Below are 20,422 nucleotides of genomic sequence, written 5' to 3' on the forward strand. Positions count from 1 at the left end.
GAGTCTTCTCTTCCAAGCAGAGTCCGAGAGAAACTGGTCCAGTTGTCTATTTACATTGCTATTTACACCAAGCCATATTTCCTTACTCCCCAAAGCAACTTTTCATGTTTGTTAAAAATGATGTGCTTTAAAGGGGGGGTGTGTGGAATACAACAATATTCAATGTATGTGCATGTGACACTTTTTAAAAAGGTGGATCGTGCTCCTGGGGCATCCTCCAAACCTGGTGACCTGTGGATGCTTTAGACTACAACTTCCATCAGTCCCATCTGGCTTTACCAATGGTTAAGGATGATGAATGCTTCAGTCCCACAATATCTGAAGGACCCCATGTTGAGGAAGGCTGTCCTGAAGCACGGCGGGGCAGGGCAAAGTAGACTAATGAAACACTGTTTGATTTGCTGGCCAGGACATCTGTCAAATGCATTGTGATGGAGTTAGAGAAGTAGAGGTGGAAGTGGGAGGTGGGGAGATGCGTCGAAACCTGTTGGTAGGAGCACAATTGTTACAAGCTGATCAACTTTATCTGGTCTATCAGGCGAACTGGCATGAATTCATCTGGTGTTATGACATTTCTAAGGCCTTTTCATAAACAAACAGTTATTATTATCATTGTTGTTGTTAATAATAATAATAATTATATCCCGCCCATCTGGCTGGGTTTTCCCAGCCATCATGGATGGCTTCCAATAAAAGATTAAAAATACATTCAAACATCAGTCATTAAAAGCTTCCCTAAACAGGGCTGCCTTCATACGTCTTCCAAAAGTCAGATAGTTCTTTATTTCTTTGACATCTGGCGGGAGGGTGTTCCACAGGGCAGGCGCCACTACCGAGAAGGCCCTCTGCCTGCTTCCCTGTAACTTCGCTTCTTGCAGTGAGGGAACCGCCAGAAGGCCTTCGGCGCTGGACCTCAGTATCCGGGCAGAACAATGTGGGTGGAGATGCTCCTTCAGGTATACTGGGCCGAGATCATTTATTAATTAAATTTATGTACTACTCATCATCCAAAGATCTCAAGGTGGTTCACAACATAGTAGTGCAGGATAAAAGCACAAAATAGATAGTTAAACAGAAATAAAATGTACATAAGCATACCCTTGGAATTGTTATTGCTATGGGGGCATATATATGAAAAAGCATTATGTCAGAAATGGAGTCATCTGCATGAATTTTTCAGGAAGTGCTGGCCAGCAGGAGGAAACAGGGATAGTGTAGGTACCTTTTTACGGGCCAGGAACTCAGTAGCTGCAATGCAGCTGCATAGTGTGCAGAGACGCAGGTGACTGTAGGGATGGTGGCTGGAGTTCAGTAGACCTGGTGGGACTACTAAGAAGGCACGTGAGCATGGCCAATGAGAGGGCATAGGGGTGTGGCAAAGTTCTGGTTCCCCCCCACTACCACACCCTCTGCTGTTCCCTTGCAAAAATGCTATGGACACTTAAGCAACACTGTTTTACAAATAGTTAACCTCTAACTAAACTGAAAAAAAAATATCTTAGTTTGTTTCCCAAGGGGTCCCTGCTGTCACAAATGTTTCTCCGCTGGGATAATGGTTGTGTTCTTTTTGACCTGTTCTGGTTCTCTCCCTGCCCTCCTGCTTTGCAAAGAAACAGTGGACACTTAAACATTGCAGTTGTATTAATACTTAGCACCTAAGTGTCTCTCTTGTGTCCGAATGGGTCTCTGCTACCATGATTTCTAGTGTGGATTCATAACTGTGCAGTATATTACTCAGAGGTAAGCCCCACTGTGTTAGTCATAAAGGAACCCTACAGCACCATAGAGATTTTTTATTTATATTTATATATTTTTGAAAAATAAACAATAATTCAACAACAATTCAAATTTAGCAGTCAATCAATCAGCCTAGGACTCTCCTCCAGCCAGCAAAGGTAGCATTTGAAAGCAATATCAGGGAGGCAAACAATATCTTGAACTCATCAGGTTTAAGTAACTAGGAACCGTAAGTGCATATATAAATTCTGCTTCTGTTTGCTACAGAAACATATTTATGGGGTTACCAACTTCTGATAAAAATACACATTTGTAGTCTTTATTCATTTATACGAAGGATTTTTATCCCATTCTTGAGCTGAAAAAGACTCCCAGAGTAGCTTAACGTGATCAGTAACAAGATAGTCCTTGCCCTCAGGCATACAATCTAAAAGTTACAACACAAAAGGAAAGGGAAATTTTTTTTTGGGGGGGGGGGAATGGCCTTTGCAAAATATATTTTGTGAAATTGATAGGGAAGCAATGTTTAATCAATTCACCAATTTGATTCATCAGTTAAAATTATTAATTCACTAAAAATGGGAGCCCCTATTAATGACAGGTTTTTAAATACATGGTTTTTAATACCAATACTTACAGATACTGCAGGGGGCAAATGCCATTTTAAAAGAGATGCTGATTGATTGATTGATTGATTGATTGATTGATTGAAAGAGAACATGACTACATTATGTAAGGCAAAGAAACATATAATTATTGTTTCTGAAGCATTGTTATTATCCATATGCAAGCTTATGAAACCAATGATTGATTTAAATCCATATGATTAAAGACATTTTAACCATTTAATCAGGTTACAACCCTATAAACTGAGTCACTGTGCTGTGGTCTAATATTGGTAGGTGCAGGCTCAAATCTCTACTCAGCCCTGAACCTTACTAGGTAATCTTTGGCCATTCTGCCTATCCTATCTCATATGGTTGTTGTCAGGATAAAAAAGAGAAGGGGTGGAACCATGATTTTTCCTTTAGCTCCTTGAAGGAAAGGTGGGATATAAAATGTAGTAAATAAAATGGGTGATGTCACAATACTTTGTGCGATGTTATAGTCTGATTGCATTCTCAATTTTCTGTCTCCCTTGGACACTCAACCTCTAAGCTGAGCACTTAGAAGATAAAATATTGCTCTCCTCTTCCCATTCAGCACAGAAGTGGCAGATTATCCTTACAACTGAGATGTGTATTGTCCTTGTTTGAAACAAAGGGATAGCACCATGTAGACCTTATTTTTCTTTACACTGGAATGAAAAACAATCTTAGGGAAAGAATGAAGAGATTCCCACAAAAGCAAACCTCATCTAGCCTAAGAAATATAAATATGTGGAGTAAATAAAGTTGTTAGAGAGATGAGAATTTGCAAGATTACTAATGCCCTTATTTATCCTTTGGCTCATGCCCTGTTCATGCCTACTGCTAGTAGCAGATGACTCATTCCTATAGCAAGACCCTGCACTGCTGCGGTAAATATCTGAATACAGGTGCTACACAGATGGGGCCAGGAAATAATCAGAAGAAAGAACACGTTTCACTCCCATAGTTCCTGCATCCAGCCTGTGGGATCTTGCCATGGAGAAACACCACATAATCACAGGCCCCAGTCTGATCTCAGTTTCTGTGAATCAATCCCCACTTCTTTTGCCAATGTATATTTTACAAATGCACATTTTAGAGATAATTTAGCATGAATTAGATAACAGCTTTAAGCATCATTTTGCTAAGGCAATGTGACTTTTTAATTTATTTTTTTAAAAAACCCAGTTATGCAAATGTCGGTGTGAGTTGACTAATGTATTTGCCAGACTCTCGAGGCTTGCAGCTGCCATTTTAAAGAAAGATGCTCCTTAGGTAAACTTTCCTAGTGCCGGGAGCAACAATAGCACCTGTCATTTGTGGGCGTATGTGAGAGCCTACTATTGATGTCTGCCTTGAGACACCCTTTGAAGAATCTCTGTACCCCAAGGAGTTCATATAACCCACTCAGGGAGTCCATGGCACCATTCACATAAAAAGAAAACCTACCATAGATATACCAAAACTTTCAAAAAGTAGGGGGTTCACAGCTTGGCTTTTGAAAAACAGTACTTAGCTCATTAGGGACGCAGGTGGCGCTGTGGGTTAAAGCCTCAGCGCCTAGGACTTGCCGATCGAAAGGTCGGCGGTTCGAATCCCTGCGGCGGGGTGCGCTCCCGCTGCTCGGTCCCAGCGCCTGCCAACCTAGCAGTTCGAAAGCACCTCCGGGTGCAAGTAGATAAATAGGGACCGCTTATCAGCGGGAAGGTAAACGGCGTTTCCGTGTGCGGCTCTGGCTCGCCAGAGCAGCGATGTCACGCTGGCCACGTGACCCGGAAGTGTCTCCGGACAGCGCTGGCCCCTGGCCTCTTGAGTGAGATGGGCGCACAACCCCAGAGTCTGTCAAGACTGGCCCGTACGGGCAGGGGTACCTTTACCTTTTTACTTAGCTCATTGGGAACCCCCAAGTCCCTAAGGTTTGGGGCGCTGTGGAACATTGAAGAAGTGGCTAGAGCCAGCTGCCCATTGCTGCTTAGTGCACTGGCACTGCAGCCAGAGAAGCCCGCCAATGGCCAGTGGCAGGAAGAAGCCCAGAGGACACTTTGCCCAAGGCCCTCTCAAACCTGGAAGTGGCCCTGTCTGCTTGCAAGACTGGACAGCAGGTCTTTCTCTCACTGCCCTGGATTAATTTAGTGCAGAAGTAGCCAATGTGGTGCCCCCCCAAAAATATGCTGGACTACAACTCCCACAAATGCTGGCTGTTGGTCATGGTGGCTGAGGCTGATGGAAGTTGGAGTCCAAAACATCTGGAGGGGGCCACATTGGCTATCCCTGATGTAGTTACTGTTAGTATTTCACGCCTCCGATGCTGCAGATGAGATTGGTGTAAATCACATGTCTGTCTGGGAAAAGAATGTGAGAACGGTAGGCAGTCTTATCTCTTCCGCTGTATATACTATTGTACCGTACTTTTGCTTTTACTTGTGTCTGCTTTCCCTCTCGGAGCTGGAGAGAGAGGACACCATAATTCCTTTGTCTGTACAGTGGTACCTCGGGTTAAGAACTTAATTCGTTCTGGAGGTCCATTCTTAACCTGAAACTGTTCTTAACCTGAGGTACCACTTTAGCTAATGGGGCCTCCCACTGCCGCTGCAGTGCAATTTCTGTTCTCATCCTGAAGCAAAGTTCTTAACCTGAAGCACTATTTCTGGGTTAGTGGAGTCTGTAACCTGAAGCGTTCGTAACCTGAAGCGTCTGTAACCCGAGGTACCACTGTACTTAGTGTGTAAATAAATGTGTAGATTAGCTCTACAATGTCTCACGCTTCTTGCTGTGTAATGCTAGAAGATTAGTGTGCATGTATCATTTGATATATGTCGCTCAAGCGCACTGGAGAAGAAGGAAAGTGCCTTTTCCAGAGCTGCGCATACCGGGGGACGCTCAGAGCAAGGGGCTGCAGGGGCACCCCCAGGGCGTTTTCCTACAGTTACTCTGACAGCAGCGTATATTGAGGAGACAGGGGCAGAGGCCCTACTCTAGGGCAGTTTGCCCAAGTTGGGAGCAGGTGGAAGTGTCAGGCTTGGAAAGCAACGCTGTTCCTCCCATCTTTATATCCAACTAGGAACTCTGGGCTGAAAAGGTTTTTCTGTGGAGGACTGTGACCATTTTCCGATTCCGAGCAAGGCTGCACAGGAAAGGCTTATACAAAGTGATGCATTTTCCCCTCCCAAATCTATGTTAATCTGTGCCAGTTAATTATCCTGGAGTGCACTTTCAATCACTAACACCTATTAGTGTCACCACTCCTGGAGATGAAAGATAAATGAGAAGAAATGAATGATATATATTTAATAGATTCAAATGTTTGGTGCAAATTATCTGGCCTAGGGTGAGTTCTGGTGGCCTTCAGTCTGTAACTAAGCTTGGATGATGATGATCATAATTATTATGATTATTACTCTCATCTGTAACAGGGTTGGTGTGTAACCAGGATATACCAAACCATATTTTGATACTCCACATGTTTGCGAGTCTTAAACCACGAGGATTGGGGTTTTTTTTCCATACACTGAAGCAGACCCCTCCTCATTAGACACCTTCACAAAGCTTTCATTATTTCCATCGACCTCACCCTGCTTTATCCTTAAAATCCTCTGCAGTACAAACATTATTCCTGTTCTTGCATGCTGTCATTGCTAGACATCCCTTGTATTGTGTCAATTAAGTAGCAGCTACTTGGAGAGAATACTTTTAAAGGAGCCACATGATAGTAGCAGAATGGACAATTTCTCAGATCATCTCTGCCTCAGCAGACGTTCCACTTACAATAGAGGCACAGGTGTGATTATAGTAGGACAGCATCCCATTCAACTTTAGCAGAGAGAGTGAGATAACTAGGTCTATTCCTCCATTTTTCTCTCTCGTAGCTATCCATGTCAAAATCCCATTTTTAGAAAAATTAAAAATAAGTTTACAGAGTTGCAATCGCGCATTAATGCATATGCTTTATTACTCATTGAAATTATAGTACTCCTGGGACATCTATATGTAGATCGCCCTCCTCTGAAGTGCATTTGGTCTTTTCCTTCAAGGAGTGGAGCTGGAATCACTCGTTCTGCCTCTGTCCACTAAAATTATGACATTGGAATGGATCCACCTTCTGTGAATTATTTCAGGCAGTGATTAATCTAACCTTTCGTATCATTTGGGCTGTATTTCCAGGTGAGTTTAGGAGTGGGGGGTGGAGAGCAAGCAAGTTGGGACACAATGTTGTTGTTGTTGTTTAGTCGTTTAGTCATGTCCGACTCTTCGTGACCCCATGGACCAGAGCACGCCAGGCACTCCTGTCTTCCACTGCCTCCCGCAGTTTGGTCATGCTAGTAGCCTCGAGAACACTATCCAACCATCTTGCTCTCTGTCATCCCCTTCTCCTTGTGCCCTCCATCTTTCCCAACATCAGGGTCTTTTCCAGGGAGTCTTCTCTTCTCATGAGGTGGCCAAAGTATTGGAGCCTCAGCTTCAGGATCTGTCCTTACAGTGAGCACTCAGGGCTGATTTCCTTAAGAATGGAGAGGTTTGTTCTTCTTGCAGTCCATGGGACTCTCAAGAGTCTCCTCCAGCCCCATAATTCAAAAGCATCAATTCTTCGGCGATCAGCCTTCTTTATGGTCCAGCTCTCACTTCCATACATCACTACTGGGAAAACCATACATTTTACTATATGGACCTTTGTTGGCAAGGTGATGTCTCTACTTTTTAAGATGCTGTCTAGGTTTGTCATTGCTTTTCTCCCAAGAAGCAGGCGTCTCTTAATTTCGTGGCTGCTGTGTCGTGGGACACAATAGAGACATGTAAAATTAAGCATGATGTGGTGAAAATGAATTGGAAAGTTTCCCCCCCTCTCCTAATACTAGAACTCCGGGCCATCCTAAGAAGCTGAATGTTAAAAGATCTGTTACAAGTGGAAGGAAGGAACGATAATGTTCACTCTGCTATGGGGTGTCATATAAATGTAGCAAATAAACAAATCACAAACTTGCAACCGCTTGCACTCATACTCTGTTAAGCTTAAAAGCCTCGGATTTGTTGAGGTAAATGAGAGGGAGAAATGGGCAAAACAGCTCTCTCACAAAATACAGAAGAGGTTTTGCGTAGCAGCAGAAACCATTGCCTCACATAGGGACACAATTTCTTCAAGGATAACTATTCTTTTCTTTATTTTGAGCCCTTAACATTTTTAAAACAAAAACAAAATCTAATATACATTTGGGGGGAAAAGGGGGAAATTGCTCAGAGACAGGAAGAAAACTGTGTGACATACTGACACCAGGCAATGTTGTACAACCCTCAGTGCTGCAGTGTTTTATTGAGATTGCAGTGTTCTTGTGTCTAAAGTTATTTATACTGAGTGAGCTCCTAAATTATGAGCAATGACTAAGCAATGCCAACCGTTTGGGGTGTTGTTGTTTTTAGCTCAGTTACAAGTTCCTCATGGATGTTATTTTATCATTCATTGAATCTGTGCTTTCCAGTCTTCTTTAAAAAAAAAACACAATACTCTTTTTGTTGACAACAATTATATGGAATTAAAAAAATAATAATCTTGATCAGCCCAAGCTGCTCCGTGGCACCATTTTCAAACGCCGCATTCACATTTAACAATTCTGTGTTGATTAAGTGTACACTAATGCCGCCCCAATTAAGCATCTTCCACTGTCATTAAACTAAAAAGTTTCCTGGGGAATTCTTTTAATATACTGTGTCCAAATGAATTAGCATGTAATGTAGTAATTCACTTTTATAGCACCTTTCATGTTTAATATCAGACAAAGAAAAGGGGCATTGAAATGAATTCCTTGGAAAATGAATTATTGAGACTGAAATAATGAGTGAAAATTGAATGCAGCTTTGCAGCTGTTCGCAATGGGGAGGACTTGGGGGGGGGAGAGAAGTAGCTCCCCAGGTCTGAAATCTACTGGGTTTTCCTAATCATAATGAGTCAGCAGGTGTTGGCAAATGCTAGCAATAGGAGTTTTACTATTTTGCCATAATAGGCTGTGTCATACAGCTGCAAACACTTTCAGAGAGAAGGGCAGCAATTACTGGTACACCTAGTATTGCTAAATAATTATTTTTCACCCAGACAGTTTGGGAATTCAAGCTCTGTATCCAGTCTTGTTCCAGCTGCTCAAAATCTGGGAATGGGTTAGAACAGAGCAGATAGGGTTAGGCCAGTGTTTTTCCTTCTCCACTCAGACCTTGTTGTGGGTTGACCTTAGGGATAAGGGAGAAATTCAGTTGTGTTTGCATGTTGATGGGAAACTACCCAGTTTGAACTTCTTGATCCAATACACAAATGAAAGCCCAGTTTTCCTTCAGAATTCACACATCTCATAATTTTATGCATTGGGGAAAATGTGTATTAGAACATACATTTGTGAAAATAATATGCAAAAATTAAGGAAAATTGTTTTCAACAATGTGTATACAGTGGTACCTCAGGTTAAGTACTTGATTCATTCCGGAGGTCCTATCTTAACCTGAAACTGTTCTTAACCTGAAGCATCACTTTAGCTAATGGGGCCTCCCACTGCCGCTGTGCTGCCGGAGCAGAATTTCTGTTTTCATCCTGAAGCAAAGTTCTTAACCCGAGGTAATATTTCTGGGTTAGCGGAGTCTTTAACCTGAAGCGTATGTAACCCAAGGCAACATTGTATTATGGTGACCTCTGCTCCTTCACTGGTTTTTGTTCCCAAACATCCTTTTTTTAAAAGAAGAAAAGGAAGTGGCAGATAGGCCTACCTCTGGACTCCAAGCTATGACTTCCATCCACAAATTTCTCCGCCACAGAGTTCCCAGCAAAGAGCAGGGGACAGGTTTACTTCATAGCCAGTGAAAGTGAAAGTGGATAGGACTTATATCAAGTCATTAACATTTTTAACTCTTTAATATAACAAAATTTATCTCAATTTTTTTAAAAAGGTCTTTCACCAAACTACATCTCTTATTTGCTTAAATTTGCAGTTCTAAGGTATGGGAGTGTCAGTTTGGCTGGATGGGCTTAAAAAAGAATTGTGAAACATAGCAAATGCCAAAAAAAACAGCAAGCGTTTTGAATTTTAGGCTCCCTTTGAGCTTGAAGCCCAAGGCCAAATGGTCCTTGAACCAATGGCTTCAAGTTACAAGAAAGGAGATTCCGGCTAAACATCAGGAAAAACTTTCTGAAGTAAGAGCTGTTCAACAGTGGAATGGTCTCCCTCAGGAGGTTGTGGACTCTGCTTCCTTGGAGGTTTCTAAACAGAGATTGGGTGGTAATCTGTCATGGATGCTCTATCTGATATTCCTGCATTGCTGGGGGGTTGAACTATATGGGCCATGGGGTCCCTTCCAACTCTACATTTGTATGATTCTATGAACCCTCTCAAGCCCTATTTCCTCTAAAGGCTAATAGGTGGGATGTCTGTAGTTTGTAGATTGGCAGTGGAAAGGTGATGTTCTGTGATGGCAACGCTGCCTTCACAAACTCCTCTACCACACAGACTCTAAGATCGACACACAAGGATCAGACTTCTGTCAGCTAATCACTCTGCATCCCCATCTATGCAGTATTGCATTCTGAGAATTAGTATGCACATTTATTTTATACATACATTTATATTTGTCTGTGTGCGTGTGTATATATAAAATAAGAAAATTCCATCCCACCCTTCTATTGCTTCTTCACCATTCAGGACAGCTAACAATTAAATCAACAGTAAAATACAATAATGTTCTAAAAATACAATATAAAAAAACAGAGGCAATGTACTATAATCAGAGCAGAAACAGGTGCAGCAAATAAAACAAAGGCTTCAGATTAAATTCTGGCTTTTCTATCAATTTGAGGGAACTTTTACTAAAAGCAATACAATAGAATAGCACACATCTAAAATGGCTCAAAATACAACAGCAATTAAGCAGCTTACAATGCGTGCCTATACAGGCCTACTCAAAAACGTCCCATAGTGTTTGTTTGACTTACCCCCAGGTAAGTGTGCATAGGATTGCCGTGGGGCAATCCCAGGGCAATGTTACTTGCTGACTTATTGTTTACTTATTAGTTCAGTTTGTTAACCACCCTTCATTAGTATGGATCCAAGGGTGGTATACAAAAGTATAGGTTGTTGGAATCTGTCTTGAGAGACAACAGAGTGCACTTCTGGGGTTGAAGTCAAACCACTGCATTAGCAACACCGAAGTGACCTCGCAGAGCGCAAGCCTGGGCAGTGTGTATGGCGGTCTTGGGCTGCCCAGACAACAAGACCCCCCCTCTCAGCCTCACTGATGTGGTCCAAGGGAAAGCACAGCAATATGTTTGGCACCAGCTTGGCTACACGAGTTGCCAGAAGCAGACTCTGCTCCAGATTTGAGTAGGGCAGGTCCAACTGGTCGATCGTGATCTACTGGTTGATCTCGGGATGTCCCTGGTCGATCCTGGTCAATCGTGGGATCCTGATGCCCCAGAAAAATAGCTCAACAACTTTGGCTTCTCCTCCCCAAAAAAAGCTCAACAAGTTTTTTTGCAGTCTCTTGGAAGTTGGATGTGCCTGGTATAGGGTTTACTCCTGAGTCTTTTCTTCTCCTGAATATATCCCACAAGGCAGTGGAGGTTTAGCATCAGATTTTTCCTTCTCCTAGATGGGCTACCTTCCCACTTTGATTGAGTCCCATCTGCCCCTCATTTCTCTCATTTCTTGAGCATTGGGCCTGCTATCGGTCTCATTCACTCAATCCACCAGAGCCTATCTTCACATGCAAGGGGAAGTCTGTAATTCACTGAGGGTTGGACACCCATTGGCTAACCTCACCTGCTTTAGCTGGCCAGTCAAAGCTGTTCTCGGGATGTGGCTGCTGTCGCATGCTGACAGCTTCTGGGAGCCACAGGTATATAGTATATATAGGTAAAATGAGAGTTTCAATAAAACCATTAAAAGCTTTATTAATTCGTCAAACGCCACCTTAATACTTGGAAATAGGTAACATAATGTTGAACAGTTCTTACTCCCCAGTAATTGTTGTTAGGATTGCAGCTGAAGATGGCAATTATGTGCACACATAGAAAATGTCAAATTAAGCTTAGTGGAACATAATTGTGAATAAATGTTCATAAGATTGTGTTGTAAATGTATTATCATGCAGTAGAATTCATTTAAACATGATTTTAAATCATATTAAGAGAACACAGCCACTGTACGCTAGCTCTCTTTTCTTTTCTTTTCTTTTCTTTTCTTTTCTTTTCTTTTCTTTTCTTTTCTTTTGGAAATTTAAAAATCAGTTTCTTATCTCCCCAAGTAACCCATTTCAAAGTCTGAAAGAAAAAGTGTAGCAAAATTCAGAAATGTTGCCATCTTAATGGGACTTGGGGATTCAGCAGCATAAAAACAATGGAGAAAAATGGGATAGAAAACAAAGACACATGTGGGATGTCCCACACACTGAAGATTTTAAAATATGCTGAAATGAGATTGGCAGCACAAAATAAGAATACAAATATCAGATACTTCATAAGAAACACAATGTATACTTCATAGACTTACAATTCATATCAATAAACACATTTAGGCAAACACAGCTTTAAATGAGATCAAAGTGTGTCAAAGATCTTTAAATAAATACTTTAAAAATGCCATACTTCCATAAAGTTGATTTTCACAATAGACCATTTACCAAAGTCCATTTTTGCATTAGCGGAACTTCCTTAACATTTGAAAACGGCTGCTGTTAAGAATCTTTGCACAGACTAGCTGCAGGAATGACAGACACCTTATACAAAGCAGCTGAAAGCTTTCTCAATGCAGTCAAACTATCAAAGCAATTTAGCAACAACAAGGCAGGTTCAAGATCAATATGATGGCTCGTGACCTTAGTACATATATTGTCAACTTTATTCCAAAACAATGAATTACATCATGTTCCCAGTCTAAGAAATAGTATGTTCCCACTTGCCTGTGATACCTCCAACTTCTGGGGTTAGAGATTTGTCATACCCTATCTAGCACAGTACCCAGGACTGGCCTCAGACATTTTGCTGCTTGAGGCAAATGACAAGGTAGCCTTCTCATCATCCCCAACTCCCATCATGCTTCCTTACACATACAGAAACTGAGAGCTGAATCTTAATTCAAAATGGGTGATTTTGCAGCATCCTCAATTCCAACTGAGGGCAACAGGCTAGTTTACTAGACACAAAGCAGGCTGCATGGCACACACAGCTCCCCAGGACTTCCTATACCCTATCATCTGCCTGAGGCAGCTGCATCATCTGCCTAATGGTAGGACCAGCCCTAGTAATGCAACAACACCTGCAATTCATCTTCTTATTCCTTCTCCAAATGCCTGTTCCGATAATTTCCCCAATCTGTAGCTGGCCAAAAAAGAAGGAAGTGCATCTGTCGGCAGCAAGATGAGTATTTAGCGGATGTTCAGAACACCCTTCAAATGTGGATCAGTACACTTATTACAGTGCTGTACATCCTACGTTACAGAAAACAGTCCTCTGTTTGAAGGCTGTCAGAGGACCATCTTCTATTTGAAGTCCCATTTAATGATTAAAGAAAACCTAAGAAGGAAGCACAGGGACCTTGAAGTTACCTGTCAACATTTGGCCTTGGATAGCAGAAGGCATACAGGTCACCTAGTCACGGCCATCTCCACTCTAGTGAAAAGTATTTTACTTCTAATTATAGTAATTATTTCTAAATTTCCATGTAGATTAGCATATGCAAATTTGTGTGTGAAGTGCAAGTATCAATATGCATCCCCAACCAATCGATATGCACCTTGCTCTTTCTGAGGATGCAAAATTATGTAAAGCCTTCACTTGCAACAAATTTAGGGTGGTAGCCCAGCAGAGTCATTGGAGACCAATCAGAAGCAATATATTTTTACCCAGGGAGTAGTATGTTTCTAACCCAAATATTAGAATTGGCAGTCTCTAATAAATTATTTTAAAAATTTCTCACATCACTATCTAACACATAGCTCCCAGTAATGTGTTCTATTTAACAGGTACGGAAAAGTGTTCGTGTGCGCGCGCACACGCACGCACACACACACATATAGTACTTGTTATAGATTTGATATATTACATCCCCTTTACTTATAGTAGACAAACAACTTGCAAATTGAAACATGGTATCTTATCAGGGTTTGGATGAGAATATTATCAGTATTATTATTATTTGAATTTATAAACTGCCCTATACCTGGAGATCTCAGGGCAGTTCACAGAATAAAATCAAAATATAAAACCACAAAATATATAATCAAAATAAAAACAACAACCCAATAACACCCTCCCCCCCCCCAGGAAAAAAAACCATTTTAAAAGGGCATAGGATATCAATCAAATCAACCAAAGCTGGTTAAAAACGAATGTTTTTGCCTGGCGCCTAAAGGCGTATAATGAAGGCGCCAGGTGAACTTCCTTGGGAAGAGCATTCCACAGACGGGGAGCCACTGCAGAAAAGGCCCGTTCTCATGTTGCCACCCTCAGGACTTCTCAAGGAAGAGGCACACAAAGAAGGGCCTCAGCAGATGATCTCAGGGCCCAGGTAGGTTCATATCTGAGTGTGTGAGTGAAAGAGAGCTACCAAATGAGGCATGCAGTGTTTCTTTATGCCAGCCCCTGATTGAGTTATGGGAAATGGTTTTGGGGGATGAGAATAATACTTCAATGCATGTTTTCCATTTTCAGCAGGTCCTTATGAATACTGCAGTTATTAAAACCTGCTGGCTTGGTTAGATAAGAGGAGACAGACTGTTGATGAAGCTGCTGTTGCTGCTGCTGTTCTGCTTGCTGTAATGCAGAGATTATCAGCTGATAAATAATGTGTGTTGATTTTTCTCTCTCTTGTAGTTGCACTCTGCTGTGACCAGGATCCAAGTACAAAGACCTGGTTTCAATTATACATTTGCCCATATCTGCATCCTAAATAATGACAAGTCTTGCATCGTGGATGACATTGTGCACGTCCTGAAGGAACTGAAGGCTGCGCGCTCGTCTAATCAAACTAATTTTGCTATCACGTATCCGATCACGCACTTAAAGGATGGCAGGGAAGTGTACAATGGGCACCAACTTGGGGGCATCACTGTGCACAGCAAGGACCGGGTGAAGTCTGCCGAAGCTGTGCAGCTCACCTACTATTTGCAGGCAATCAACTCCCTGAACGACATGGTGGCGGAGAAATGGGAATCCAACTTTTGCGACACGGTCAAACTGTTCCAGAAATCCAACCAGAACGTCACGATGTATCCCCTAACTTCATCATCGCTTCAAGAAGACTTCCAAGAGACAAGTAGGGTGTCGGAACGCTACCTGATGACAAGCCTGGTCCTCGTCGTAACCTTGGCTATGCTCTGCTGTTCCATGCAAGACTGTGTCCGCAGCAAGCCCTGGCTTGGCCTCCTTGGGTTGTTAACTGTGAGTTTGGCCACTCTCACTGCAGCTGGAATCATTAACCTGACTGGTGGGAAATACAATTCTACCTTCCTGGGGATTCCCTTCATTGTGTTAGGTAATTCTCTCATATCCTATTATTGCTGTGGGTATACCTGTATGTATTAGTTTGTCCGAAGTATTGCTCAGTTTGAAGCAAAGGAGAGAGGGCAATGTGAAGGCCTAGCCCAGCTGGCTGAGGCTGATGGGAGTTGTAGTTCAAAGCAGCACCAGGTTAGGGAAGGCTGGCCTAAGCCATTTGGATATGGACCACAGTTTATCTAATCCTTAGTAATAATTCAGATTTGTGGCAGTTGACTTATGCTTGCTTTGAAGCCAGTTAACTCCTAAGTGTGGCTTTTACTCAGCCATTTCTACTTAATATCATACTGCATTCTGAACACCAGTCCATATGATACACTTGTAATACTTAAAATCTTTTTCTTTTATACTTTACATGGAATGGAGCCTAAGCTGTTCCGTAACACAGTTTTTGTCTGCTGCTGTGGAAAACACATGCATCATCACAGGGGGTTATGCAAGATAAAGAAAAATCAAATGCATACTTCTCTGTGGAAAATCTGGTTGGCTTTGGTACTTAGCTTTATAATAAAAACTTGCACAGCTCCTCTTACTGAAATTAAAAAATCAGTTGCCTTGGTGAATAAGAGCAGCAATGTGGACCCCCCCACACACACCTGTATTTACATAGCATATACATTATACTATTCTTATAGTTTTTACTAAGTATACATTGATTCTTACCACTAGCTTTTATTTTTATCAGGATGTGCCTAGGGAACAATAATAATCATGGTTTGATTTTCAGTTTGAGATCATGGATTTATCTTGCGCATCACATAACTGAAGGATGCTCTGCTGAACTAGAGGTGTTTGCTTTCAAGCAAAGAAATGATGAAACTGCTTACATTCCTTATGCTTCAGGCTTTGCAAACTAATTCAACTCTGATCCTGGAACTGATGGTTTTATGCCTCCTTGGAGATTTTGCTGCCGTGGCAGGAATTGCCATTCTTTTCTGATTTGGACAATGGAGAGCACTTTGACATACTGGGAATCTGTTAGGCATGGTTCAAAGGTATATTCCTCTTGTGTCAGATACGTTCTGCAAGCACATCTGGTGGGTGAATGGCATTAGCCAGTGGTAGCCAATGTCATGCCCTCCAGAGGTAGTTGGACTCTAGTTTCCAGCATCCCCAGCCAGCATAGCCAATGGCCAGCGATTGTTTCCTGACTCGGTAGGAGTAAAAGAGCTACGGAGGAGGGGGCGGGGACTTACGCTCCATTGCTTTTCACTGCCACTGATCAAGAGGGACCAGTATGTAGTAGGTATACAATTGGCGCCCCCCAGAATTTGGCGCCCGGGTGCACTGCACCCCTTGCACCCCCGGATAAAGGCACCCTGTTGTGACAACATTACTTACTCATGGAATGCTCAACACACTGATTTGATAGAGGCTTCCCAGATGAAATTTAATTTATAATGTTTCTTTGTGTTTTAGCACAAGTGATCTCATATGGCTTCATCACATCTTGTAGTTGTGTTATACACCTTTCAGGTGTGTTTCCTGGTTTGTTCGTTTTAATATATTCAGACTGAATATTAAGCGTGCACCTACTATGCTTGATCCCCTCTTACATTTTTAACTGAGAAGGTATTACAGCGCCATCCTTCACAGCAGTCATATGTGGACACAAGATGCTCAGTGAACAATAAGAAAGTCCAAATTGGAGGCGACAATTGCTTTATTCCATTTTCAGATTGCATTCAAAATGAAAGATAAATATCATACAGTCTAAAGGCAGCAATCATAGTTGGAAGACTAGTCGTGATTTCCTTCACTTCCATAAATTGGACTGTATGTGGTGTGACAATACCTTGATCAAAACAAAGTGGATTGTGCAAAACATATATCCTACCCTGCTCCCAATAACCTACATTAGGGAAAATAGAAATATTCACTGCAGGAATGAAATCAACTCCATCCATAGAATATGCAGCATAGAGTAATTTTTGTAATGGCATCTGGATTGAGAGATCAAGACACCAGTCGCCTGAGGACAAATTTTCATATTCTTAACTGACAGGCAGTGAATATACTGGGATCCTCACTTTTTAAATGGGTTGAAATGAACTATGGCAAGTCTTGCCATTTTCAGCTTTTCATTGTTCGACAGCAGATACAACCACATTTGTGTTCCCTCCAGGAATGCATTTCAAGCAAGCAATTTAACTCTAAATAATTGTCAGAGCAAAATTGCCCAGTTCATTTGAATCCTTCCACTGCTTTGCATGGCTTAATAAAAACTGACAAAAGCTAGACAGCAGAGTGAAGGACCAATGCAGAGCAGGGTCTAAAGAATCTTTAATGAGAATTAGTTCAGCCAGAGAGACGGCTTTATCTTGGGCAAAATAGAACGTTCAGTACTAGTATCAATAAATTACATATTTACTAGGACAAAAAAAGGGTGTTTTATTTTAAATCAATACGAAAAACACAACCCTCTTCACCCTTCATACCCTTATGTCAAACAGCCCTGTGTGGTTTTTTTTTCTTAGTTTTCTACTTGCCTTTCTACACTTTCAGTTCTCTAGCTCTGGTTTCCAAATTCCTGCCTTCTAATTCACTCTAGTCATACACACACACACACACATACATATACTTTTAGTTGCATATAACATACAACAGTAAACCAACAATGCAAACACTCATCTCAAGTCTGAAACATTAAATGAGTGGCATGGGTTGTACAGTCCAGTCAGGAAGACCACCTGCAATCAAAGGGTTAAAAAAGAAGTAGGACAACAGCAGTGATGGGGGGCAGGAGGGAAGAGAAAAGCAATCAGGGCAGCTGGGGGAGAAGGGAATGTGGGGTGGCCAAGACAGTGGGGAGCAAAGGAGGAACTAGTTGGACTTGCAGGCAGCATCCCATTATTAGCCTGTTTTATAAACCAGGGCTTTCCAGCTTCCAAGAGACTGCTATCTACAACCACTTTGGGAAGTCATAGTTGTTGAGCATTTTGGGGGGGAAGCCAAAGTTGGGGAGCTTTTTTTGGGGGGGGAGGATCCTGCAATTGACCAGGATCCACCAGGGAAATCAACCAGTAGACCTGTGACCTGTTGGACAGCCCTGTTATAAACCAATATAACTCAGTGGTAGCCATTTCCCTCCATTCACTGCTTCTGTGAAGCAGAGAAGTGACACAGGCAATTATTACATAAAGGTAAAGGCAAAGGTACACCTGACCATTAAGTCCAGTCACGGACGACTCTGGGGTTGCGCCTCTCATCTCGCTTTACTGGCCGAGGGAGCAGGCTTTTGTTCGCAGACAGCTTCCGGGTCATGTGGCCAGCATGACTAAGTCACTTCTGGCGAACCAGAGCAGCACACGGAAACACCATTTACCTTCCTGCCAGAGCGGTACCTATTTATCTACTTGCACTTTGACGTGCTTTCGAACTGCTAGGTTGGCAGGAGCAGGGACCAAGCAACAGGAGCTCACCCCGTCGTGAGGATCCAAACCGCCAACCTTCTGATCGGCAAGCCCTAGGCTCTGTGGTTTAGACCACAGCGCCACCCGTGTCCCAGGCAATTATTACATGGTGCTATTTGAAATCCTAGGAAGTAGATATAATAAGACCATGGTGGGGAGGTGGGTATTCTAGGTGCTTTATCACTTCTGAAATGGATACAGGGTACCTGTGTGTTTTTTCATAGACATATATAAGTTCTTTACCCCTTCTCTCCTCTCATTGGCATGCAACCTGAAGTGCCAAGTGTACTCAAAGAGTCTGAGCACTGCATTCAGAGGTGCTGTTCACACCACCTCTGCCCGTGTGGGCCCAAGTGCTTCCATCTAAATTCATAGGATCACTAAAATGTAGAGTTGGAAAGGACCACGAGGATCATCTAGTCCAACCTCCTGCAATGCAGGAATCTTTTGCCCAATGTGGGGCTCAAACCCACAACTCTGAGATTATGAGTCTCACACTCTACCGTATCAATGTATGCCCACTTCAAGAGCATCATGAATGTAAATCATTGTGAATGCACAATGAAAAGGTCACCTGAATGGGCAGCTTGAACCAGCTTGTGAGAATATTTGGCCTGGCAACTGAGCATACTACTGTATAATGTAAGTGCTCTTCCTCTTCACTTTTATCAGTCACAGTAGATTTTCATTAAAACCAATGGTTGTTAACCCATTCCTTGGCTTTATGGTTTTCCACAGTCAAAGACACAGTCAGCCTTCACATAAACCTATATTTAGCCACTTATTTGGAAGTGTGGTACAAATTAAACTGGATCATTTAAAATATTTTGCCACAAATGTTTTGAATTTTCAAGTTTGAACTTTGAGATTGTCTTCCGCACCCCAGTCTGTGAGCTATATCTAATTTCCTTTCATATTTTTTTAAAAGATATGTTTCTCTTAACCACTCCCCTGTCAATTATTTCCTTTCTTTATTCTTTCATATTTGTTTCCCTGGCCATTTTTCAAAATCTGCTTTACTTTGCATGTTCTTTCCTCAAATGCCTCCTCATCCTCAAAGGCCTCCTTTCCTAAAGATATGGCTCCCTCAACCCCACTTTTTCCTTCTGTGCCCTTCTCATATTTATTTATTAAAAATTATAAATCAATATTCCTCCAAAAATGGATTTCAGTGTGGTATACTATGAAACTGTAGAAGCATTGCAAGACAGACTGGCAATAAAATCAAGTTTAAGAGGAATAAAGTCAATTGAATGGTGGAAAATCTAATAATCTAAAATGCCTAGGCAAATAAAAATGTTTTAAACTGGCACCAACAAGAATACAGGCCACATCCGCAGCACACCTTTCAAACACTTTTATTCCACTTGAGGAGTCATGGCTCTCTTCACTCGTATCTTCTGCCATATTGCCCCTTTTTGAGCATCAATATTCATTATCTGCTTCTTTAGCTTCTCTTATCTTACGCATGCCATTCATTCTTTTCTTTTCTTTTCTTTTGTAAATATAGCAGGGTGGGAAAGAAAGAAAAAACCATCAGCTGACATTAACAAAATAAAATTATTCTATGGATCCTGACTTAAATGTGTTAAGTGAACAGAATTCCCATCTATTGCTAAGGTTATTTTCTATCTTCCCAGCCTCTTTGCCACAGTCCATTTGCTCATGAGGTGTAGCCTAGCCCCTTTCCCCATCCTGCCTTTTCTGCCTCCTGAGCTTGCCCTGTCATTGTTCACAATCAGTGCTCTTCTCCTGTCAGCTTTCTTGTTAATGTCACAGACCACTCCTGGGGAGATAAGCATGCTTACCTTTTAACCTGACAAGGCCCAAAGTGAGTGGCATAAAATTATTCAGAGAGAGATGGAAAATGCTGCACAATTCCTTCCCTCGCTTCAAGTTGCTCTGCCCTCCAGACTATTGCTTGCAGGGGGTGGTGGCAGGGATCACCACTGTACCTTAAAACATCTGGAACCATACCTGTTTCTTTCTTATGTTCAAAGTTTGAAAACTCCCATGCTTTCTCAATAGGCAAGGTTCTCCTCTAGCTCCTTTCGGTTATTCTGAAACTGAAACATTGATTTGAGCGCACCAGAATCAATTGCATTTGGAAGTTAAGGTGCCCA

The 20,422-nt window shown here is 41.9% G+C and overlaps 1 protein-coding gene across 1 annotated transcript in view; it reads left to right on the forward strand.

The window, feature by feature from the left end:
• The window catches only part of PTCHD1 (patched domain containing 1), a 104,179-nt gene that overhangs the window by 14,732 nt on the left and 69,025 nt on the right, over window positions 1–20,422 (forward strand). Inside the window, exon 2 of the mRNA XM_083734239.1 lies at window positions 14,203–14,863. Within this exon, the coding sequence (XP_083590365.1) occupies window positions 14,203–14,863 (661 nt within the window). The remainder of the gene's footprint in view (window positions 1–14,202; window positions 14,864–20,422) is intronic.

The sequence above is a fragment of the Podarcis gaigeae genome, assembly GCF_964106915.1.
Source record: "Podarcis gaigeae genome assembly, chromosome: 4".
Taxonomy (NCBI): domain Eukaryota; kingdom Metazoa; phylum Chordata; class Lepidosauria; order Squamata; family Lacertidae; genus Podarcis; species Podarcis gaigeae.